Source organism: Porites lutea, chromosome 12, assembly GCF_958299795.1.
Source record: "Porites lutea chromosome 12, jaPorLute2.1, whole genome shotgun sequence".
In the NCBI taxonomy this organism is placed as follows: domain Eukaryota; kingdom Metazoa; phylum Cnidaria; class Anthozoa; order Scleractinia; family Poritidae; genus Porites; species Porites lutea.
Window position 1 is genome coordinate 24,157,439 of NC_133212.1, and position 24,227 is coordinate 24,181,665.

Below are 24,227 nucleotides of genomic sequence, written 5' to 3' on the forward strand. Positions count from 1 at the left end.
CAATAGTAACCTGTGGTCGGGCTCTATTTTCGCTTCGCTTTGTAAATAACATTCCGGCAGGCAAGGCGAAACGAAAAGAGAGCCCAGTTTTAGAGTGACGACGTAAGAGAAAATAAATGAGAACCACTAAAATTGGGCCTGATCTCGGGTTACTCAAGTAGAGGTAACAGATACAAATATTATGTCCCGGGACCAAATTTTGTGTCCCCTGAATGTTGGTGTCGCTTGGATAGATAAGTTCGAAAGGAGAGGCTCCCGTGATGAAGCAAGGTGTTGCGACGCAGTTGAATTACTACCTTTTCCAAACAGTCCCAAACAGCTTAGAATTTTATCTTCCAAAGGACGTAAACAGTTTTTTTAACATGCACTTACATGGCAGAGTCTTGTTGGCAATAAGGCCGAGCGGGCCTGGGAGTCCTGGGAAGAAATGTCAATGAAGGGGGTTGGAAATTAGTTCTTCCTCGTCCCGGAAATTGTGATTTTTCGTTTTTAGGGGGTTGAAATTTCACTTTCACAGAAAACGAAAGACGTTTGTCATGTTTTTTTAGGAACTTTTTGATTGCAATCACTTTGCTTCTTTGCTTTGTTACGTAAACAAAGAAGTTACATTGTCTTATCAAAAAACCCCGTCTGTGTACACAGAAGATGTCAGGGACTCCCAGTGAAAATCAGGTACTGAAAAACTACTCGATCATGATCACTCGTACGTAATGTTATATCCTACTTTTGCGTTTAAAATGCCTGAGTAAATTACGGACAAGAGGGTATGCATTAATTTCAGAAATATTTCGACCAGTTTTTATTGTTTCATATGTCCAACGACAGAGATAACATTTAACAATTATTTAATGGGGCTTATAGCATCATCTGAAGAATTATGGAGATCGAGGAGAGTGAATAACACCCCTGAGATCTCCATAATTCTTCAGATGATACGAAAGTCGAATTCAAGAATTTTTTTTTTATTCATTCAAAACAATTCCTAGTTTAAAAACAGGCTAAAACATGCTTACCTCCATCGATGTTAAGTTCGTGGGTTCATCTTCGATAGTCCACTTTAATCCGCAAGTTTAGGGGGTAAAGGGTCGTTTAGTTTCGCAAATATTCTCCAAATAGCAGATGTCGTCCTTCGAGTTGTCTTCTTGTTGTTCTCGCGAAGTTTTTAGCCAACAGTTCGCCTATTTCTTGCTGCTGGTGAAACGAGTGAAATGTTCCGCCATTTTTGTTCTCACTAGCCACCATTGCCACGATAACAATTCAACCTCGTCTCCAGGTCTTCTCGGTTAACGATTCAGTAGTCTGCCCTAATCTTCAACTTTGCTGCACTTTTAACGTCATCCGTTCAATATGGCAAAATTCTTTCAAATTTGGTCGACAGTAGCTGGTCATGATGCGTTATGTGTGTGATTTTAGCTGTTTTGAATGAATACAAAATTTAATATTATTATTATAACATTAGTTTAGTTCCATCAATTTATATTACACATCATTCCTGTCCATATACCCCATACCCCCCGAGGGGGTTGAAATAAAATACTCGGGTTCAATAAAGGCTATCTTCACACTATAATGGAAAGCTTTTTGTGCCAACACAAAAAGCTATCTAGTGTAGTAAATATTGAACAGCAACAGCCTGGGACCCAGAGCAAGTTGTTCACACACATGTTTACACATGATCATGCTGGAGTAGTTGGCCAAGGGGGTTTCGGTGCACTACATTCTAGTCCTCCAGTGGGTTCAAGTCTTCAATACAGTCTGAATACCTAATATTCACATTGCACCAAAGTGTGGCAAAGAACCTATCTAATATGTGATGCTTGTATCCACCTCGAGTTCACACAGCGGAGGAATCACATTACAGAAATCACACCAAAATCACTATTCTTATGTGAAGACTAGAGGCCCTATCTGGTATGGTTTTCGTGCTGGTGCAAATCAGCTGTCTGATATAGTGTGAATATTGCCAAAGCTCACGTAGGGTGCATTCGATTGGGAAATCAGGATTCAGATTTTGAAACTCGCATGAATTTCAAAACACAAAAAACAAAAAATTCCATCCTCAAGGTGGATTTCAATATTCTTAGAAATATCCAATTCTGGATTTCTTGGATTCTTTCTTTAGATGTTTTGGGGAATCCAGAAAGGATTTTCAAAACTGTTTGCATGAACATCTGTCTTTTTTTCTGCTTACTATAATGTGGACATTGCAAGACAGCTGCTGTCCTTGTGAACACTTACGTTTTTGAAATCCTTTTTCAGATTTCCCCCAAAAAATGTAATAAAGGAAATCCAGGGACAGATCTTTTTGTGTTAATAATTGGATATTTTTGTGTTTAAATGAAAATCTGAAATCTGGCTTCTAAAATCGAAACCAACATTCCCAATTGAATGCACCCTTAATAACTCCTCTGTAAATCTGTCCTATTATTTATCCTAGAATTAACCTCCCCCTGGATTTTACCTGTTTTTAAGAACTCAGCATTACTTTGTGAAACAATTAAACAAGCTAGAAACAGCTTTATTTTGAATTATAAGAAAAGCCATAGATACTCTCTCCTTTTTCAGTATTTGTTTTAAAGTTAATTAATGAAAAGAGTGTGCTTGTTATCTAATAGATGGCTCCTGAGAAACGTGCATTTTTGATTGGCCCAAGTTATGCATCATTTGTTAAACCTCCCCTTGAAGGTGTGTGCAATGATCTGCACATTATGAAAGACATGCTCATGAGGAATGGGTTCTTTTCACAGAATATCAAGGTTTGTGACCGTAACCTTCTGCCAATTTTATTGTTACTGTTATAGACAGGGTGTTGTACATACAATACTCACCATTACCTGTTTACTAAACACTCAACCCTAGAAAGGGGTGGTGGGGGTTAACTCCCCAGTGGAATTGACAGGCGGCTTGTCATCTTACCATATTTAGGCTGATGTTAGAGTTGTTGTGGTACCTTAATTTTAGAAACTATTTCTTTCTTAACAAAACCTCTTTTGACTATCTAGCTTAGCTTGGTCAAAGCAACAGCTAATTGGAATTATTTACTTATTGAGTTTTGGGACCATTTATTTTTTATTGAATAGCTGGGGCTGGGGGGGGGGGGAAGGGGGGGCGAGGGTGGTGGTGGTTATTGGCTGTTCCTTTAACATATGACCCTCCCTCTTAACCTGCAAATGCTGACATAATTTCAGGTGGAGAGAAGCGAAAGAAGAAAATTTTTTCCACCCTCCCCACCCTTTGTAGTCCTGAGTATTTGGAATGACTGACCCTCCTGCTGAAGGAAAGCTGAAAATAATAAAGTTGAAAACTAAAATTTTCCAGTCTGTAAAGTAATTTTCTGGTGGTGGGGCTTCAGGGGTATCTTCACCTGAAACTGAAAATTCTTTAAAATCTAGAGATGTTCTAATGCTGAATTTGGTTCACTCTGACTGCATAGACAAAATTAATTCCGTTTTTTTAAAGCTATTTTTAGTACAGACTGTTATCAGTAAGGTTAAGTCTTTAAACGATAGGCCTGGAGAGGCCAAAGAAGACTTCACATAACCTTGACAATTTGAAGTTTTTGTTGTATTTTACAAAAAACAGTTGGTGGGGTATAAATAGCATTATTAAAGCAAAAGATGAGGTAGGATTTGCAGGGGCCTTCTACCCAGTAGTCGTCAGAAACAGTAGTGGGATTATACTATATGTGGGGATATAATGATGTGGCGTTTTATCTTCTATTGTGGGTGATTCATGGGGAAGGAGCCCATTTGCAGGCAATTTTTAAAAATACCAGTACAGTATGTAGTAATAAAACATATGTTTTTGGGTGGAGGGAGAGGCTGGCCAGTACTTTAGAGTGCTTTAATACACCACTGGTACCTTCTATTAATAATTTCAGGTACTAATGGGTGCCGAGGCGTCTCGTGAAAATATTTTGAAGTTCCTAGCTGAGTTTTCTTCAAGGATGGAAAGAAGATCTATTGTTGTCATTTACTTTAGTGGCCATGGATATGAATTCGTGGAATTTGACCCTCAGAAAAGCGGTGAAAAGCACTTTGACCAAGGAATAGTTCCTGCTGACCAAAATGAGACAGAGGTAGCTGCTGGTTTATTTACCTTTTCTGGAGATGTTTTTTTTAGTTCAGTCACTCTGTGTTGAATAAAATAAAATGAAATACAATAATATTATATATGGCCCCTTCTTTTCAAATGTTAGGATAAGTTTAGTGTATAGCCCCATAAGATTATTCAAGACTGAGCAGTATATTTTCTCATTTTTCTATCTTCTCATGTACTGAGTGTTTCTTTCTTTTCGGTAAATCTTTTGGGGTCATTATAGTTGAATCTCGACCTGTGTTTGTCACTAATTATATTAGGGAGCTTAAGCAACTACTACTACGACGACGACCACAACTTTACGAAACGATAGGTTTAATGATCAAAACAACAGCTCTGCACGTGGATCACGATTAGTACATTTTTTTAGTACATTTCGGCTTTGACGTCCAATGCACGACTACGACGTGAATCCTCCTAATTGACCACTCCTGAAAATACCATAACACACCCGTAATGCTCTATGTTTGTCACCCCAAATTTTGCATAAGCATTGTTTTCAGTTTCTCTTGGGGCCATTTTAACTCCTAAGAGAAACTGAAGACAATGCTTATGCAAAATTTTGGAGTGACAAACAAAGAGCATTATGGTATGTTATGGTATTTCTGGAGCGGTCGATTTGACTTTTTTTTTTTCACTTTTCATGTAGGACGTGGACATACGACCACGAATTTTCCTTCCTCTTTTTGAACTTGAATAAAATCCCTAAGAATTCAACTCCAGGATTAGTCGCCTGCATTTGACATTTTGGGCAATAAATTAATTGACCACAGGACTGTGGGACTGTGAAGAGTGAAAACACATTTCTCATAGACTAACTGATTAAGCAATTTGCGCGAGTCAAACTTTGCATTTGCAAAGTCGCATTTTTGCTGGTTATGCCACTAAAGGTAATTGAACCACAAAGCGTGACTCTAAAAGGGCATTTATTTCATGCTCCTGTTCATCGGTATTAACATCCTCAGTATATATTTTGATTTTCCCTAGTTCAATAAAGGTTTTGTTCGTGGTAATGCTGTTATAACGGGTGACCATCTCAAGCCCTACCTGTCTGAACTAATCGAGAAAGATTGTGCAGTCATTACTATTTTCGACTGCTGTTTTTCTGGTCGCATGTATCGAGGATTCTCTCCGGGAAATAGCTCTGCTAAAACTGTAAGAAAGGTAAGATTATAACTGTTATAAGTCCCATCAAAACAGGTTTTACAACGATCTACTTGGATGTCCTATAGTCATATATCCCTTTGACCTAGAGTTTGCTTTTCTTCCCAAAGAACACTTGATTTTGTACTCAGGTTATCGCTTTTTTTCCTGCAACAACACTTTTGTTTTTTGGATAAACCATTTTTATATTACTAGAGCAGTTATCAAAAAAGGTTTTGTTATATACCTCAATATCTTGAAACTCGTAGGTTGTTGAAGGTGTTATTGTTTTCTGCAGCTTACATTTCCTAAGGATTTTTTACAAAGCAAAACTAGAGCACCAGGAGAACCAGTGGAACACGAAGAAAAGGTATAAATATACAAGCCGGGACAAATGTTATTATCTCACTGATTACACGCAACTACTGCATGTTTGCTAGGATATATAAGTGAATACGGATAGAATCTCGGTGACCAGAAAGTTTCCCGATATTTTAAGGACGTCTAGCTCGGACCATCTGGAACTTTAGAGTATAAGACACTTCAGTCATGGCGACGACATTTTTTGAAGTGTCACTATATAAAATAAACCTTCCCTTTGGCTATCTTTGTGATGAATAGTAACTACTTTCCTGGTCAGTTTCTTCTTGAAGCTTTTTGAAGTGGTGTCAGTGGCTTTAATTTGCTCTGGCTGTAACCGGTTGCTCTTCTCTCTAAAATCCTCTGCAGTGGCGGCATTATATGGTAAGGGTGACCGAATATTCTAATCAAGGCTGCAGTTTTGAGTTATCAAATCTAAATACTCTTTTTGTAAACAAGTGTAATTAAAAGAATCGCTTCTTATGTTATAGCTGTTATCTAATTTTCCACTACCTTAGAACCACTTATGTTCGGCAAATAATGATTTTCGTATTGTAACTGACTTCATTTCACTGTTTATTCGTGAAATTTAGCCAATGGAGCAAAGTCAACAAGAAACCCAGAACCCAGATCCAATGCATTCATATTCACAACTAAATTACCCAGTCCAGGAATTTTGGACACCTGTGTGGAGCGCTTTGGATTCTCCACAGTCCGATAGGCTCATTAGTATTGCAGCAAGCAGTTCTGTAGAGCAGGCATGGGAATTTAAAGACCCCGAAACCAATAAATGGTATGGCCGCCTAACCTATGCTCTCGTAGGAGTTATTGATGAGATGCAAAATGCGGGCAAGAAAATGTCCTATAATATGCTTAAGAGGTAAGAATAAGTGGTATGTGATGGTGGTTGTTTTGAAATTAGTAAATGCTTTTCAGTGATTGAATGATGTCAGGGGCGTATTGTAGCGTGAGATCTTGAAGGTGTACGCACGAGAAAAAGGTCCAAACTTGGGGGTCTGGGAGCATGTTCCCCCATAAAATTTTTAAATTTGGTATCTCGAAAAATGCCATTTTCTACAATTTCCTCAGGAGTTTTCAGCAAATGAATACGAAGGAAAATGCAGTAGTTGGTTGTTTAGTTTACCCATCACTGGTGTTATCGCTACCGAGCATACAGTGTGAGGAAAGGGACAAGTGAGGGGAGGGGAGGGTGACACTGTGAGGGGGCAGGGAAGGGGAAATTGTTTTCGTTTTTCATAACGTTTCTTGCCGTCCGGGGTAAACATGTAATAAAGGATAAATCAAATACTGAAACAAAGGCACCCGCCAATGCGTACAATGAAAAATATTTTTTTAGAGATTTCAACTGTACGCACGGGTTTATGTCCGTTTATAGACGCTATGCTCCTGGATATTCTTGAAGATGTGTTCGTATGGTGCGCAAATGAAACATTTTTTTGTGTGAAAATGATTTATCCCAAGATGTCATTGATGTTAAGTAAAATAACCTCAATATATGTGTATCGTTAATTGGGGGGGGGGGGGGGGGGGGGGAGGCGTACTTTAAATATATTTTAAACAGTACCATTTATTACTTGTGTGAAAAGCAGATGCATGAAACTCATATTGATTTGTCAGAAAATTTCTTTTTTTAGGCGCATTAAACTGATGTTTACAGAAAAAGGCTGGGACCAAAATCCACAGTTTGAAGGCAGGTGCATGGACATGGAATTGTTTGGTTTTCAAAATATTAAAGGTAATAGTAAAGAAATTTGAATTACAAAGGGTTTTAAAATATGACATTTTCTAATGTTTCAGTAGTGTCTTTTGTTTAGTGGGATGGGGAGGGAGACTGGGGAGGAGAAATCGCTCCGGGGCCACTCCTAGATTACTTCACTCTCGAAGCTACAGTCCACAGGTTGTTGTCAGCGGTTGTTTAATAGAAAACCACTCAAGGGACACAATCGGACACAATTCGACTTGAGTAAGAACTGCCCAGCGGTACCTTATGGCTCTATAAAATAGTCTTTGAAATATCTCAATTTAAATTGAATCACGGTCTCAGCGTTATTTGGTTCAATTTGACAGACTTAAGTCAAGGGCAAATTGTGTCTCTGATGCTAAAGGAAAATAAAACAAAAGGATAACTCATACCTCAATGTTTTTTTTTTTTATTTCATTCTACTAAGCCTCCAAGCAAGGTATTAATTTTGATCTATCGAAATAGGTCAGTTCTTATTACATCTGAGTATTGAAAGGAAATACCTTATTTGCTTATATTGTAAGTATTGCCGGCCTCCTTGAAAGAGAAAACTTGGTGACTTCAAGGACGTGAGTGATTTCATTTCTTGTTTGTCAGAAAAGATTTACTTGAAATACTGCTCCCTTTGTTAATTTTTACAGATTCTCAGCCAAAGTCGTTTGAAATTTCTGAAGTCATGGTAGAAGACGGATTTGTGAAGGTTATCCTCAATGCAGGAAAGTTACACGGTGTTGTGGATGGGCAATATAACGTATATAAACCTCATGTCACAGAGGAAGAAGCCAGATCGTTTAGGTGTATTGATACGATCGACGTTACGGTGAATGATATCGATATGCTGAAGTCACGTGGTGCAGCTATGTATAAAAGAGATGCAGGAGGACTTAAGGTATCAGCCTGACTCAACAAAACCTCGATCCGTGACTTAACTGTTAGCCTAAGCTAAATGAAATTGTCATTGCAAAGAATATTATTTGTCAGTTAAGATTTCATTCCAATTGGGGGTTAAGGAAACGTCAAGATCACATGTAATATCTTCATATGAATTAGGCAAATCATCATCGTAATTTACCGAACTGCCGTAAATAACCGTAAAGTAGGCTGTATTAAACCGTTACTCTCTTCTGCAGTATTTTTCACAATATTATTTTAAAGGATTCCTTTGACTTTAATAATTGTTAGCTCGATTATTGTAGTCATCTTTTGTTCTTTCGTTTTACGTAGGTTGGCTGTAAAGCTATTCTTTCCTCTCACCATAGTATGTGCACACCAGTGTATGTCAAATGGCCTGCTTTCCCAATGGACCAAGAATGTCATGATCAGATGAGTCTGGTAATCGAAAACCAGGGCATGTTTTCTTTCGAACGGGAGGAAAGGCCCCACGGTGTGACACTGGATGTTCAGGAAGTTGAAGGGCAAGTGATTGAACTGTGATCGAATACATAAAAGAATACATACCAATGATAGTTAGAGGGCATACGTTCAGTTAAAGGGCTGAAGTAGACATCTTTTTTGATTCTTTGTGTTTTACCCTTACTCGACTTACCAGGCCTTAAGATGTGTTTGCTCTTCTTCTGGTCTACTCCGTTTATAGAAGCTAAGTTCATTAAAAGTCCATCAAATTAATCACAGTTCAATTAATTGCCTTCATCCTTTTCATACTTACAGCAAAAATTGTTGGCGAGCCTGTCAGTATGGTCGAATGATTGTACCTTATCAAGAAAGCGGAGACGAGTATCTTATGCTGAAGAATTTGGCCAAGTATTTTCGTCATAAGTTTGCTATCGGACGGAAGTGGACCAATGACCGTATGCTAAAGAACGTTAGCTTCAAATTGTTCAAGGTAGAAAATGTACCATCTTTCAAGGGTTCACCGGGCAAGAAGAACGAGCTGATTAACGAAGCAATAAAGACAGGTGATCTGTATAGCGGCGGTATGTACTGTTTTGCTGTTGCTGCGATAGTCTTACTCTTTTTCAACAGTTTAATGTATCAAGCCATTAACCCTTTAAGCCCCAATATCCACAAACAAATTCTCCAAACTGATCTCTATACATTTCCTTACAGAATTAGTTGGGAGAAATTGATAAAAGATCAGAGATTTTTCTCTTTGTGATCATTTAATTAATTCTCATAGATGTTGCACTTGACAATCTATGGATACTGTTAGGAGAAAATTGATGTTGGTCACTATTGGGACATTCTATCATTCTATCATTCTAATCATAATACCTGGGTACTCGGCAGAGAAAAAAGAAACACCTCTCTGAACTGGACAGCGAACCTATGAGTTTGGAAGTCTATTGTAGCCTATTCGCAACAAGAGTTAAATACACTAACACAGAATTGGCTAAAAACGGAGCCAGTTACTTGACAACTAAAGTGGATGTAAAATTGATTTTTGGTTGGAACAAGCCGGGAAGAAGTGTTGTGCTGCTTCTCAAATTATGCTATATTTAGTGCATTTGTGGTAAAACGAATTTTGAAGGTATTTTGAAGCCTGTAGGTCCACGGTAGTCTCTGGTCAGACATGTGTCCACTAGGTTTCCAGGAGCATAACGGGCTCCCATCGACCTACAGCTCAGGTGATCAAATAAAGGCATATTCCCAGGGAAAGAACCGTTGTGTTATCCGGTTCGTTCAAGTAATAACCTAATTACAGTTGAACATCTCTAAACATCCACTTTGTTATTGAGTCAAATGGCCATTGATTGTGTAGAGAGGTAGTCATTAGTTGAGATAAGAGGTTAGTAGACTGGGAGAACTGACCACCTACGACTCCCCTAAGTCAACATTAACACATACTTCTCGCTTAGGACAAAATTGTGACTTATGGGAGGGGTAGGTTGTCTGTTTTCCAGAAACCTCAAATGATCCGTAGACTGTGGGGGTTGAATTTCATTCTTTGCCTTTCGCAGAATCTTCGCAACATGAAGTCCCTACATTTCGCGCGCACCAAGTTGAACTGAAAAACGCGATGTACGGTTACTGCAAAAAGTATCAAGTTATCGATGGCTCAGGTGATGCAGTTGTGATAGAGATCACAAATAACGAGACGATTCCAATTTACGTATGCGTGATGTCCTACCAAGCTGATGGTTCCATTGTGGTCTTACACCCACATAGAGACGTAAGCATCTTATACGGTTCCATCAAATTGTGATCTCTTTCAGCCAGTTTCATTTCAGAAAATGTCAGTTTGATCCTCCAAAGAATACTCATGTTACTATGGGGTTGCATTGACAAATACACTGTCAATCAATGCAGCGAAACCAATTCGAAAATCAATCCGATTTTATTCCAACTTTGTCCTCTCAATTTGTCTCAGTTTCCATTCATCATGGTCATTTGTTCGGTACTCCCGCGCCTTACATTTCATTTTCTTACCCCGTCAGATCAGAATACTGGCATACTTATGCTTTGCTATTATCAGTCTCAAGTCTAAAGACCAGGGCCCAGTTGTTCGAAGGATGAAAGCGGTATCCATTGGATAAATCTCTATCCAGTGGATAGCGCAATTGGTTTTCCTTAATACTTTATGTATTACACTTTATGTATGTTAGACTTTATGGTGATTTATCCAGTAGATAGTGCTATCCAGCGTTTGAACAACCAGGGCCAGACGTTCAGACTTTTTATTGCAACAAGTTTGACACTTCGGTTGAGGCATTAAAACGTCGAATAACGTTCCTCATTTTAGTTTTTCTTTTTATTGCAAAGAAAGTAAAACATGCAGTCTTAAAACTTTAAGAACTAAACGTATTGTTTTCTGCGTGAAATCAGGTGTGCCATAACTTGCAATGCTGTAATGGAAACTTTTCGGCAATAACACTTTCATAAGTGCAAAGGGGATAATCTTTTCCCCATTTACAGTTCAAAGAAGAAGGCCAGCGTTACTCGTATACCTGGATAGGTTGTTTTCTTTGCAGTATTTTAGTCGCCCTTGGTATAATTTAAGGCTATTATACGTTTTTAAGATCGTTCATTATCAGCGAGTTAATGTCAACAGTTTCACTGGTTTTTATCTCTGTGTTTTCCATTTTGGATCCTTGTTCAAATTTCTAGGGTCAAACTGAGGTTCTGAGGGAAGGTGAGTCGACGAAGACGATCAAGAGAGTTCTTCTCGAACCTGAGACAGCCCGTCGGATGGCTGAACCAGATTTTGACAAGCCGAGACCCGAGTATTGCGATGATGTACTTATTCTGTATGCTACATCGGAGCCCACAGACTTCAGCCCTCTCATTCAGACGGCGATCGAGCTTAGTCCTAAGTTAAGTACAAGAGGACCCAACCCGCCAGATGTACGTAGTTTTAGCAATTTAGCTCTCTGTTACCCAAGTACCATTACTTTTAATAGTTTTCTAATTAAAACGATAACAACAACAGCAGAAGTAGCAAAATATCATCCCTTAGAATGTCATTAACAAAGATAAGGAACAAACCACGTAATACCCCAAAGTAATATACTTCATCCACCACAGGATAGTAGAGAAAGCCATTTTTTACAGCGTTGCGAGTGATACCTATAAAAGGTGTGTCAAATCGAGGGGAGCTCCCCCTTATTTTTTCAGACCAAACGGAGACCTCAAGATTTGGATCCACCACTGAAACAGTACTGATAAATTTGGTTATGGCGTAAATCATGGAAAAGCTATGACTGTATGGCACTTTAAACACACAGTTATTATCAGGAAGTTTAACTTCGTGATATTAAACCTTGATTTGCCTTAGACTCAAGAGTACAAACCAGTTTTACAGCTAAACAAACAGATTATCGATGAGACGTAACATCGGCTGACAGCTTTTACTTGCGTCACACACGAGACTTTAAACTTAGAAACGTCTTTCGCATCATAATGACATTGACTGCTCAAATCTGTAATATGGTAATTTATTTTATTATTGTGGGTTGAAGACTCCATCCACAGATTCAACAGTACTGATATTTTTCTTTTTCTTGTTTTACTATTTTTTACTAGGGGTTCCGTCTTAGCTTTGCGAATAATTTTAGAGATGCTCTTCGACCTCCACGCTCTGGCCGACAAGGACAGAAAGAATCCAGTAAATGGCTCACTCTCAGAAGGGATATCAGGATTTTTTACAATGAAAATCAAAAAATTTGAAGAAAAATCGGGTTTCAAAGTGTCATGGTCAGTCTGTTATTCGTTTCGTTACTATCTATGACAAGTGATCATAGGCTAGATAGCTGAGCTTCCCCAAACAGTAACAAAACAAAACAAGTGCTTTGCAAGGTCAGCTTTAAATTTTAGCCTTAATAATGTTGTCAGCGGTGTCAAGAAAAAATGAGCAGTTTATTTTCTCTTGGTGGTGTTTAATCTCAGCAAATGGGTCCTTTGTAGCATAACCGACTCATTTGGCAATAAGTCTTAAGAAGTATATATAATAAAATCGAAATTTCGATTAGTTGGAACACACTGAAAATAAGTTAATTATTTAGTTCACCTATGTGTCCTATATATCTCATCAGCACTTTGAATGATCACAGTACGTTGATAGTTGAAGCCAAGAGTCATGTCAAAATAAGTTTAAATGTATTTAACTTGATGAGACAGTCCGACCTACCTTAGCGGAAGTCATCCTACATCCTCATGATGACTTCCGGCTCTGTAACTAACACATCTATTCTGGACAATCAATTTAATTGTAAGACGAAAGTGTTAAAGTAAATTTAATATTTAATACGAAGGTAAAAAAGATGCTTATACATGTATTCTGCAATTAAGTGTCTGTTTTTGGTCAGCTTTTGAAGATACAGCAAAAATGATGGGCCCTATGCAGCAATCAGTAGGAAGTTTTTACAAAAAAAGAGTAACAAATTCATAGAAAAACATCGTTAATGACAATAGTTAATTGAACATATAAAAGATAGAAAAAAAAGGATATAGAGAGATCTTAACAAAGCATGAATTGTTTAATATTGACTGGCCTGTTTTAGGTCTATTTTAGATTTTTTCCGTTTCCCTTATTTAGTTGTAAGGATTTGAAAAATCATGTGATGTTTTTGTAATGTTAAACCTATAGAAGGTACATATATACAAATTTCAATAAACACAACAACGGGCGATTTACAAGACTCTAGGAAAAATAAATGAAATAAAGAATACGACTGTGGCGACGACCAATACTCCTAGCTTGAGTCTGCCTTTTTTCCCCTTGGAGTTTCCGTTTTCTTTTTTTTTTTTGCAGTCATCAAGAAATGGTTTTGTCCTTCCTTTTTTGTTCACCTGCGAACAGACGTTACGCTGTTGAAAAAGACGGTAATCCATCACCTGATAACTATACACTAAGCTGCCCGAGTCAATCTGACTGACTTTTTGATAACTGAGAAATTAATTTGCGTCGCGTGATGCGTGATGATAACTAACACAGCCGCTATCATTTCTAGCCCATTGCAGGTGGGGGAGTTATTAAACACTTAAAGCAGAATAATTAACAATTATTGGACGAGGTTGAGCAAAATATCGTGATTTGACCGAGTTTGTTTTTTTAATGAATATCCTCGGGAAGCGAAGCGATCTGCCATTTTCACGCAAGAGCGATCGCAAGAAGAAGAAAAGCACGGTTTCCCTTACGCATGTGCAGAATATTATTTGCAGCCAAACACAGTTGGACGGCATTGCGCATGAGCAGACCATTATTTGAAGGCAGTTATTTGCACGTCACTTGGTGGGCTCTCGGCCAATGAAAAGAAAGAAAAATTTGCTTCGAATGATAATTGATATTAATAGTACCTGTGTTCTTCTTTCTTTGTAGTCCGCTTTGTAACTCCAAATCCTATGCAATACATTATCAACATGTCGCAGTTCATCTTTTTCCTGCGCAAACAAACCACTGGTTAAGACATAATATCAGCTGCATGAATTGTTTTCCTAAAAAAATATCGCGTACTTTACTTTACTTACTGCTTGAAAATCAGGAACATCTTTTAAAACTTGTCTCGTAACCTGATGGCAGTGACTGATGGGGCCGGTACTCACAGATTGGTCGATGACTGTATCAAAGCCGGCTTTACCTGCTACCTCTGTAACATTCAAAACATCATGTAATGAGGTCTTGTATTATCACAAAACCATGTGATGTGATTGTGATGCCTTGACATGTCATTGTCTATTCCAAGAAAGGCAGCCGCTTATATCAGTTCTCTCCACTTCAAATGAAAATAGTGGGTACAAGTTGGCAACCTCCAGAAACAACTACAAGTATACTAACAGATGGTCGTGATTTGATTTCACCGGAGAGCAGAACTCCAAGAAAGCGTGGTACATAGCTGAAACTAATTAATCCAGCGTAAGCACCATGAGCGGGTACAAATCAAAGGTCATTTTCAGTTTTAGTGAGACAGTAAAAAATACTATCCTCTACCTATGCATGTTCATGTTGCCGAAGTTTTCATGGCCATACATACCGCGATTGCTAACTCTCGCTTTGATTTCTATCTTTTCTTCCATTGTGTCAGACTTTGACTGGGACGCAGCTGCGATCACTTCTAATTCTCCTCTACTGTCTAGTCTGTTCTCGCTCTGCACTCGTTCTGTAGCTTCTTCCCTCTCAGACCTCATTTTATCAGGGTGCCTCTTTCCTAAAAGATAAACTGGGTTTTACTAAATTGAAATCTAGTTTCCATTATTGAGTATTGAAGGTGATACATTATGCGCACATTGATCGATCTCTGATATCGCTGAATAGCTACAAATGAAGCCAACCTGAATTCTCTTTGACGAACTACATTCATGAGTGGAATACAAACACGTGAGTGAAAACAGTAACTTAAAGCATTTAAGATTACCTCTTCTTGTTTGGAATGAGCAACAGGAGGGGAAAAAAGCTCTTTTTCTTCAATTGCAATTGATTGAATAACTAATGCAGTACGCGCGCTCCGATTGGCTGGAAAGCTGACCTCGTCTCGGGTCATAACTGTCTTGTTTATATCAGGCTATGCAAACAAACAAAGCCAACGTTTTCTACCGTTTACGTAGAGCACTTTGGTTCATTAATACAACCAGCAAAGCGTTAATTGCTTACCTCTGACCAAGAAAAGCATCTCTTTTACCAGGTTTTTGCATTGCCATGACCAGCTGAAACGTTGTTTGAAATCTTTCTTTAATGTTTGCGCATCTTGCAACCTTTCTGCTCTGGGTTGCTCTTTAACAGCTTTGATTGCTGCAGCCCAGTAACTCGCGTCTTCAGAGTCCACTACACATGAAGAAGCCAAACGGTTGTTCATCTTTCTAAGAGCTTCTCCCAGTCCCGAGTTTCCGCCAACAAGAATAGGTAAACCAGCAGAGAGGGCTTCTAAGGCAGTCAAGCCAAAGCCCTCTGTTCTTGAAGGCATAATGGCGAGATCCATCTCACAAAACTGCCTGGCGAGTTCTTCTCTGCTTTTGAACCCACGTACGGTTAGTTGATTTTTAGAGATCCCACACTCAAGGAGGTATTGCGTCACCTTTTCCTTCTCACCCTTAGCTGCTCCAACAAAGCAAAGATGATACTTTGAATCCTTTAGTTCTGAAATCGCCTTCGAAGCTATGTCATAACCCTTGAGTTTAAAATCTTCTTGGTCACCACGACCAAACACCAGCACGTAAAATTTGTCACGATCTTGTTTCGGCTGCGTAAGTTTGTCAAATTCTTGAAAGATACAAGGGCTGGGCACTATTTCGAAGACCTTCTTCTCCTGGTAAGAGAGAAGATACCTTCTGAAGTCTTCAGCTAACTTCGGTCCAACAGCAACCACAAGGTCGGCCATAGCACTGAGCTGCACCTCCGTTTGGTGCTTATCTTCGCCGATGGAAATGTTGCGGCCGTAAGTCTTGTGCATCGAAAGTTCTTCCGGGGCAGTATGCTCAAACTGGATCCAGACACACTCGGGGTATAACTGTCTGATCATTTGGGCTTGTTTTCCCAGCTTCGTTCCATGCCCAATCACAACGTCTATCCAAAAACTCTCATACGGACGAAAGCATAGACAATCAAGAGGCTCAAAACCGGGGCGTTTCTGTGCTTGTATTATAGTGATGCCATATAATCTGTAAGCCATTCTCTTATCGTCTTCACTACACTCAGGAACGTAAAGACTAACCTGCAGTTTCTGATGTTTTGCCAGTTCTATGGCTAACAGTCTGTTCACAGTCGGCAGCCCGCCCTTTGATGAACCCCATTCTGAACATAATAGCGTGACTTGCACTTTCGATCTGTCCTGGTTACAGGTTGTCAAGGTCTGGTGAAAAGCTTAAAGTAAATATAGTCGTCTTATTAAAAGTTGTGATAAGATGTCCTTGCCAATATGAAAAATACTTTAGAACACGAATATGGAAAAATCCGAATAACTTTTATAGTCGAGTTATCAAACAGAACTTAGAGGGCAACTGCATGTAAATGTCCTAGCGCTTTAGTTTTCTGTTTTCTGCTTTCGGAACCTCTCCTTCCAACTTCGCATTCTTGTCCCCAGGTCTTTGTCCAGAGCTGACTAGCATCCCAGCAAAACCATAACAAATTTATGCTCTACAACGTCGTACTCTGGAAATTTTGTTCGGTCAATTTACAGCTCAGGGACTCTTTTTAGTCTTACTTTACATCGTCTTTTAAGGAGTGATATTCTTGGTTGCTAATTCATAACTTTAAAATACTTGCAGAAAAATGCCTATTATTCGAAACAATATCACAAACGAATGATATCCATAAACTGTATGAACAAAAAGAGATATCCAAAAATATGCTTACTTGGAAATGCGTTTTGTCGTACATTGTTGTTTTCTATGACCTAAGATTAAGAAAAAAGGTATTAGAGTTTCAACGACCGGAAGATGATTTAGGGTATGTTCGATTGATCGTATTCCGGAATAGGAATAAGCAGAAATTTGTGACCAATCTCTTCGATCGCGAATTTGTGGATCACTGGAATGTTACATTCATCTTAATTACTACATTTCTTACTAGATTTCTATATTTGATCATTCAATTGAAGCCAAAACAAGTGCTTTTTAGAGTTTATTCCAGGCATTATTATTCCGGAATGCGGTCACTCGAACGCGCCCTAAGTAGCAACTTGAGCACTTCACAGTAACCCATAATGAGTTAGGACAAATTGGGCTGCAAAAGTACCCCAGGGGTAGTCGTGTTCGATTTCTCCGGTATTAACTAAATTCGTGGTGGATCTGGGTCCTTTATGAGCGGCCAATTAGTTTGCACAACCCAGGCAAAGTAGTCATGTTATGAGAGTCTCAATCATACTCTTTTGGAACAGCAGTGTGATTTGACTGTTTATCGTCCCCTTTGAATTGATAGAATAGGATGAAGGATAAACAGTGATCAGTTATAAATGAGTATAAAAAATGTTAGTTGAAAACAAAAAAAACGCTTACATTCAGCCACTCGTAGTACGTTCCTTCAGGAATAATTTGATCAGCAAACGGACAGTAGTATAGGCTGTCGGTCTTTAAAGGCACGTAGTGAGCACAGTCTTCGTGTCGACATCCTTGAGTGCCATGCCAGATACAAAGGCCTGCTTTGCCTGCGCACACTGGGCAGCGGACAGAAAGCTGCCATGACACCGCACGCAACCAGTGACAATCGTCACGAATTATTGTTGAGCAACTTTCCAAAAAGCTTAAATGAAAAAAAAAAAGAGATAGAGCTAGGACTTGTGACACACAATGTCAATGTCATTCTTTCACCGAAATTTCCACTGCATGAGGCTTGAAAATGGCATTATACTGCTAACTGCAAAACACCTTACTTATTTTGGTCAGGGCAAACAGGTCAATGTAGAGGCCTTGTGGAGTAACATTTTCTAATTCTCAGTAGGCATCTGTTTACTGGAAATATCAGAGGAAAGATAAATGAGACATGTTGCCTAAAGAAAGAACACCCCCTCTTTCCCTATGTGGTAAATTTTATCATCATGACAAAGGAAAAGCATCCTAACGTTTTTAAAACCTGTGGGTAAATTTGTGTAAAGTAAGTACGCCTACCTATAAACCTCCGAGTGGCATCCAGAGTCTCTATGAGAATCGCCCTGTCGGTAAATGTTAAATTCTACGACACTATTGTGGCAGACAATTTGCAGAGAAGTCTTGTCATCTAAAATAAAGCGAGCTGCATTGGAGAATTTCTGGGGCTGCTTACATGCCGTTTTGGACGCTGCCCATAATCCAAAGAGAGAAACAAGCTTTGGGAACAGCCCAGCTGGTACATAATCTGTCTTGAACGTAAGGTAAAGATTTGGTGAACAAGTTTCATCGCTTGATTTTGGTACTGTCATCAATTTATCTTCTGGTTTTGGCGCCAACATGCACGGCACAAGGAATTCCTGATCTTCACTGCTGCATCGACAAAGAAGGCCTAACCTCTCCATTATGAAAATCAATGAATGCTTGATTTCCTGCACGTCGTCGAGTGTTTCGCAAACGTGCTCTACTAGATCTGAAGCGAGAGTACCTCTCTCTCGAAGCCGTTTTCGGTAGTTGCGAATTTTCATGCTATCTTCTTTACTTGGTAAACCGTTGAGGATCTGGTGGAAAACATTTACTAGCCAGCGTGGATCCAACACTACCAAACCATCTGAATTTTCTGGATGACTGTAATAAACAACAGTGCCACGATCATGAAGAAATCGTAATAGCTGCTCGATGTCTTGTTCTTCTTCAAGCGCGCAAACCTTTTCAACAATGTCTCGTTGAAACGTTCCCCTGGAGACAAAATGCTCTCCGCCTCGAGCTTTTTCTTCGATCTTATCCTCTATATATAACCAAATAAGAGGAATCTCTTTCTTGGTATGTGGCATCATTTCGGCTTCCTCCAATATCAACTTACGCAAACGTTTTATTCCAGAGTCTTCTTTGTCAGGTCCATGACCTGCCAACGTGTTGTTCACAACAACGCTCTTCCGAACATGTTCCTTCATTAAAGAATTGTCGCAAAATCTTTCTGATAGACATTCCATTTTTTTCTCAGGGTCATCAGGCATGACGCAGTCTGCGTGAGTGCCCACAAGTATTACAGGAGGGAACGTTTCTCCTTCTATGGATTGCTTGAAGGAGTGTACAGTGTCCATAGCTCTCAGGATATTATGTAGACCAGAGTCATTTTCTTCCCCAGCATTTGCGTAAACATTCTTTGAGAGATCAAACGCCAAGAGGTACAAAGCCTCCGAGGTCATGAACATTGGATGCAAAGCCCTATCAACTGTTTGGCCAGCCAACTCCCCTATCACTGGCCATATACCATCCGATGGAACGACTTCATCAGCCTCAAGGCTTTCTTCGAATAAATTCGCAATACCATCTGGGACTGCTTCAACCTCACCCCTCTCTAGCGCGTGAAGAGAGCTAGAGGTAGAATCTGATAGGAAGAAAGATGAATATGAAAGGTTTGAACCCGGCAGTCATTTCATAACTAGGTTGAGTCAGGGTGAACGTAGTCCTGAATAGGACTGTTGTTGTTGACAGTGACTGACGTTTCGACAGCCTGTGCTGTAGTCATCTTCAGAGTCAAAGTGAATTGTATCACGTCAGTTGATGGCATTAAACACTGGTTCTGGATCTGATTGGTCAATTAAGTCGCGATGTTATTGGTCGTCTGTCAGTTAAGCCGTGATGTTGTTTGCTATGTAGACTCGTAATGGCATTGTTGCGCTTCGATCCGTCTAACTAACATTAATTTTTCTTTTGCATATAAAAATACTCCTTTCTTGTGTACTTTCTTTAATTATCAATTTTAAAGTTGTAAGGTTTTCAAAAAGTCATTAGTAAAATCAGCGAGCTGACTTAAGCCCTTTCCTTTACCCTTACCATTGAGCTGATTCGTTATCACGGGTGGAGCAGCTGAGTTTCCAGTGGAATTCTGCACTTCTTCTAACAAGTCTTGGTGCATTATCCTCACGCACTTGTCTTCAAATGCACTCGATTTTCTTCGAGAATATCCCCAAGGCTCTTCTTCAGTTGCATTTTTCAGCGGCTCGTCCATTTTCACACCATTTGTGCTTGGCTCGTCCTCATCAAATGCTTCACCTCTCAGAGCTCTTGCGAGGCTAGTTTTTCCTGCGCGGTCTTGGCCGATTAAAAGGACTTTAACGCGTTTATCGTAAGTTTTTCCTTTTTTTAAGGCTCTTCGATAAGCCGCCAATGCTGTTTTACCCCTTGCTAAGATGCTCTTGGGAATAATATCTACAACCAGAACATTGTCAGAGCAGTTTTTATTTAAACAATAGTAACAATGAAGGGGGATTTTGCAATCATTTTTCTGTTACATTGCTTACTACTTCCTTTTCTCGGCCGGACATAACTAAAACTATTTTTTGCTTGGCACCGGATAAATAAGTTTTTCTCAGTGTTGAAAGTTTTTATTTGTGTGTTTGAGAAAAAAACTAAAGCATGAACACTGCCCTTCTTCGAGGAATCACTTCTCATTTTAACAGTTCTTGTGTAAAGGAAAAGGTCCTTGAACAATAGCAACTAGGCAGCAGTAAAAATTAAGGAAAACAAAACAAAAAAACAAACAACGAGATGAATGATTTTGATGTAGGCCTGCACATTCACAGAGTGGCTCTTGGTCTCTCATTCCCCGGCTCCAATTGAATTTTGGAAATGTTGGAAGTGCCGATACTTATTAAATTTCCGGCGGAGGGGGCGTTTTCTCGCCAATTCACTTACCCTGGTCTATAAGGCAGTGTTTAACCACCAGATCTTGTCGCTTCAAAGGACTATTATCAAGAACAGCAGCAAGGCCTTTATAAGGCAGTTCTTTGTGTGGCAGCTTCTCAAAAATAGAGCTGCTCAATGCGGCACCATCAGTTTCATCAAAGTCCTGCCCGACATTCTGCTCTATCTGATCATCCTCTATGCCCAATAACGCCAGAAATTCTCTCACTTGTTTGGGATCTGAAGCTAAGTCGGTTATGATGGACTTGATGTCTTCCGCTGTCACCAGTCCTTCCTTCAACAAGCAGTCTGTATCTACAAATGTATCCTTCTTTTACTAATACAAAAACGGTGCTGTAGCAAGGTTAGATTTATTGGGGAAGGGGGGCAATCAGGAGCGCCGAAGGCACGAGCTGCTAGGAGGGTCCGGGGACATGCTCCCCTGAAGATTTTGAAAGATAGGGTCTCTGAAATAGCATTTTCAGCCTTCCGAGAGCATTAATTTCTAGGTCTCACCCATTTAAGAAATGTACTTTGTTCAATATGCCCGCTTGATTTTTCTTTGTTGGAGCCATAAGTGAATAATTTTCACCCTTTATTGAACCGAAATGAACACATTGAACTGAAGAGCAGCGTGAAGAGCGTGGCCGCTGACCAAATTAAACGTGCCTGTCAAGATTATTGGGGGGCCCAGGCCCCCCGGCCCCTCCCCATGCTAAGGCACTGAAAAACCACTGAAATCTGATCTCACTTCATGCAAGTTACCAACAGCACAATTTTCTAAAGGATTTTCGTTGTTGCCTTCACGTACAAATGCCAAAACAGTGAAGACGAACACGAATATATATCAGTATATCGAATGTCAGAAAGAAGTAATGCTGTAGCAGTGTTATAGTATTTGAAAGTCCTCTACTGACGTGAAATGTCTTGTATTTACAATTTAGGGTTGCTTCTTAATACATCTTGTGTTTTCACCAATTTACTTAGGCCCCGTCCACACATATCCGGACATTTTTGAATCCGCAACTTTTGCTCCCGTCCACAGAGTGAACCCCGTGCAAGAATCCGCAACTTTTTGAATCTGCTCTCCAGAGTAGAAATTTTGAATACGCTATGAATCTGGAATCGTGTGGACGCTAGTCCGGATATTTTTTCATCCCGTGACCAAACAAGAACGAGCCCAGTTCTTTACCGTGAAAGGCAGAGCAAAATTCGCGCGTTTTATGACGCATGCTCTGTTGCCAATATCCCCAGAGGAGTCCTGGAGTGAATCGGATACGTGTGGAAGGGCAAATTCGTTTTGAATATGGATACGCGTGGACGTGGAAATGTTTGAAACTGGAGAGAAAATTTCCGGGCTTTGGCTAGGGACAAAACGCGTCGAAGAAACCCAATGCTAATGAACGAGAACAATAGAGTTTGCTCAAAAGAATTACGTTCCTAACACGTGAAGCCTAGGCCTTAGAGATCAGAAAAGTTTCATTTGCCGGCCTAAAATAAAGCAGTTCCGGCATTTTTTGTCCTATGATACGTATTATGAATTACTGTTTATGCGGGAGAGAGGCCTGCTTAGAGTCGGAACTGAGCACTTAAGTCGATGGCCGACTTACCAATTTGGTCTCCATCTGCGATTCCTTCTCTGCTTCTGTTTATTTCCGCTAGTAGTGTGTCCAAATCCATGGCCATTAGTTTCGTACTCTCACATGGCAAGATATTTGTAGCTTGACTGGGGTTAAAATACAAATACAAAATATAAAGAAGAAACACTTTTTATGTACATCTCCCAGTGAATAAGTCTTGAGATGTCTTTTTTCTCGCGAGTTTCTGGCATGGACCTGCTGCAGCTAAGACTCGCTGCAATAAGAAAGCACTGATGACACAGCAAATTGCAACTCAAAGAAGCTTCACGATCTCACAGAAGGGTCGGAAACGGTCAAATCGAAGACCTACTGAGTCGGAGTTAGCTACAGAAGCAAAGCGCGCTGCAACAATCTAAACGAGATCATTCACTGATCAAGGTAATGTATATATAAACAGCATTTACTAGTTCACTCGCTCCGGCCGTCATAGATCGTCACGGCTGTTGTCAAGCCACTTTGTATGAATACAAATCAGTTGTCCGCAGTGCTGTTTCTTTCCCAAGCATATTAAAATACTCCAAAACATACTTAAAAGAATGTCGATACACTATTCTAGAAGATCGTCACTGATACTATGAAATCTTCCTGCCATCGAAATACGATACCGCGTTCTCAGTAGGAAACCATGAGGGGACTACACCCCTCAGCTAACCCAGGCTCTGATGTTCTTTCACTTTCTATTAAACGAAAGTAAAGTAATTCAGGGCAGAACGTACGAAACGTTTCACCAATAGTTTATTTAGCTGCATAGTTTCGACCAAGAGTCGTAAAGCCGACTCGTTACTTGCTATATCTGAGTAAAATCAAAGTACACTCGAAAGCCAATATTATCGTTTATGTCCGATTCATAAAGGCCGTATAAATTTCGATTTGAATAAAAGAAAGGAAATTTCATGCCATTAGACACTGATTAGAATTCAATCTATAATACCTTCCTAATGAGAACCTCTCGTGTATTGAATCAAGCCACTGCAGACTGTATGTAATATGCCGAAACTGTCTCTTTGTAAAATACGCAGCATACAAGTCCTTTCTGTTCCTGTAAAACGCATGGACTGCTTCTTTGAGTGTCTTAGCTGAAATAAATAGTTATCCGTCATTCGGTATTTTCCCAGATCTCTGATTACCACTTCCGCTCCTTGTTATTGGTCAAAAGTGAAAACTTTGACCCGACGCTTAAGCTAATAAAAGAACGAGCGGTCAAAATAAGATGGGGTCTTGTTTTGAAAACGTTCCCTCCTTTCTGGGAAACCCCCATCTGGGATATTTACATATGCCACGAAACAGTGTTTCAAATTCAACCGCTCTTGATTTTTTTTGTATGGGCTTATCATTTGGCTTTTCGAGAATTTCACCCACCTAGCTACTGTTTTGCTTAAACTGAATTTCCCTACTTCATATAATAGAGGACGTGATGTATTATGAAACGCATTTTTCTGAGAACAAAGACGTTTTGTACTATTAAAACATTGTTTCTTAGAAGTGCTTGAATGACCCTTGAGAAGGATCAATTTTCCCCGACTCAGTTTATATCAGGGGCACCCAACGAGAATATAGTTCAAAAC

The 24,227-nt window shown here is 39.5% G+C and overlaps 3 protein-coding genes across 5 annotated transcripts; 1 reads left to right on the plus strand and 2 right to left on the minus strand.

Annotated features, from left to right (window-relative positions):
- Positions 1–405: 405 nt before the first annotated feature.
- On the plus strand, positions 406–13,500 carry LOC140922004 (uncharacterized). Of its 2 annotated transcripts, XM_073372025.1 has the most exons (13): positions 406–672; positions 2,616–2,756; positions 3,881–4,078; positions 5,086–5,262; positions 5,540–5,611; positions 6,195–6,481; positions 7,257–7,357; positions 8,005–8,252; positions 8,588–9,297; positions 10,282–10,493; positions 11,429–11,665; positions 12,344–12,514; positions 13,135–13,500. In XM_073372025.1, the coding sequence occupies exons 1-9, from the start codon at positions 646–648 to the stop codon at positions 8,795–8,797; spliced, it is 1,461 nt and encodes a 486-aa protein (XP_073228126.1). In that variant the 5' UTR covers positions 406–645; the 3' UTR covers positions 8,798–9,297; positions 10,282–10,493; positions 11,429–11,665; positions 12,344–12,514; positions 13,135–13,500. The 2 variants fall into 2 exon arrangements, with proteins under 2 accessions (XP_073228126.1, XP_073228125.1); XM_073372024.1 differs by having other exon boundaries at positions 12,344–13,500.
- LOC140922002 (uncharacterized) lies at positions 13,451–20,010 on the minus strand. 2 transcript variants are annotated; one of them, XM_073372023.1, is made up of 8 exons: positions 18,356–20,010; positions 17,747–17,990; positions 17,106–17,145; positions 15,408–16,613; positions 14,791–14,964; positions 14,288–14,406; positions 14,117–14,200; positions 13,451–13,609 (listed from the first exon to the last, which is right to left on the minus strand). In XM_073372023.1, the coding sequence occupies exons 1-8, from the start codon at positions 19,546–19,548 to the stop codon at positions 13,451–13,453; spliced, it is 3,219 nt and encodes a 1,072-aa protein (XP_073228124.1). In that variant the 5' UTR covers positions 19,549–20,010. The 2 variants fall into 2 exon arrangements, with proteins under 2 accessions (XP_073228124.1, XP_073228123.1); XM_073372022.1 differs by having other exon boundaries at positions 13,451–13,627.
- A 472-nt stretch (positions 20,011–20,482) lies between these two features.
- LOC140921372 (uncharacterized) lies at positions 20,483–23,600 on the minus strand. Its single transcript, XM_073371373.1, has 2 exons — positions 22,633–23,600; positions 20,483–21,337 (listed from the first exon to the last, which is right to left on the minus strand). Exons 1-2 carry the CDS (start codon positions 22,706–22,708, stop codon positions 21,027–21,029), a joined length of 387 nt encoding a protein of 128 aa, XP_073227474.1. The 5' UTR covers positions 22,709–23,600; the 3' UTR covers positions 20,483–21,026.
- Between the last annotated feature and the right edge of the window lie 627 nt (positions 23,601–24,227).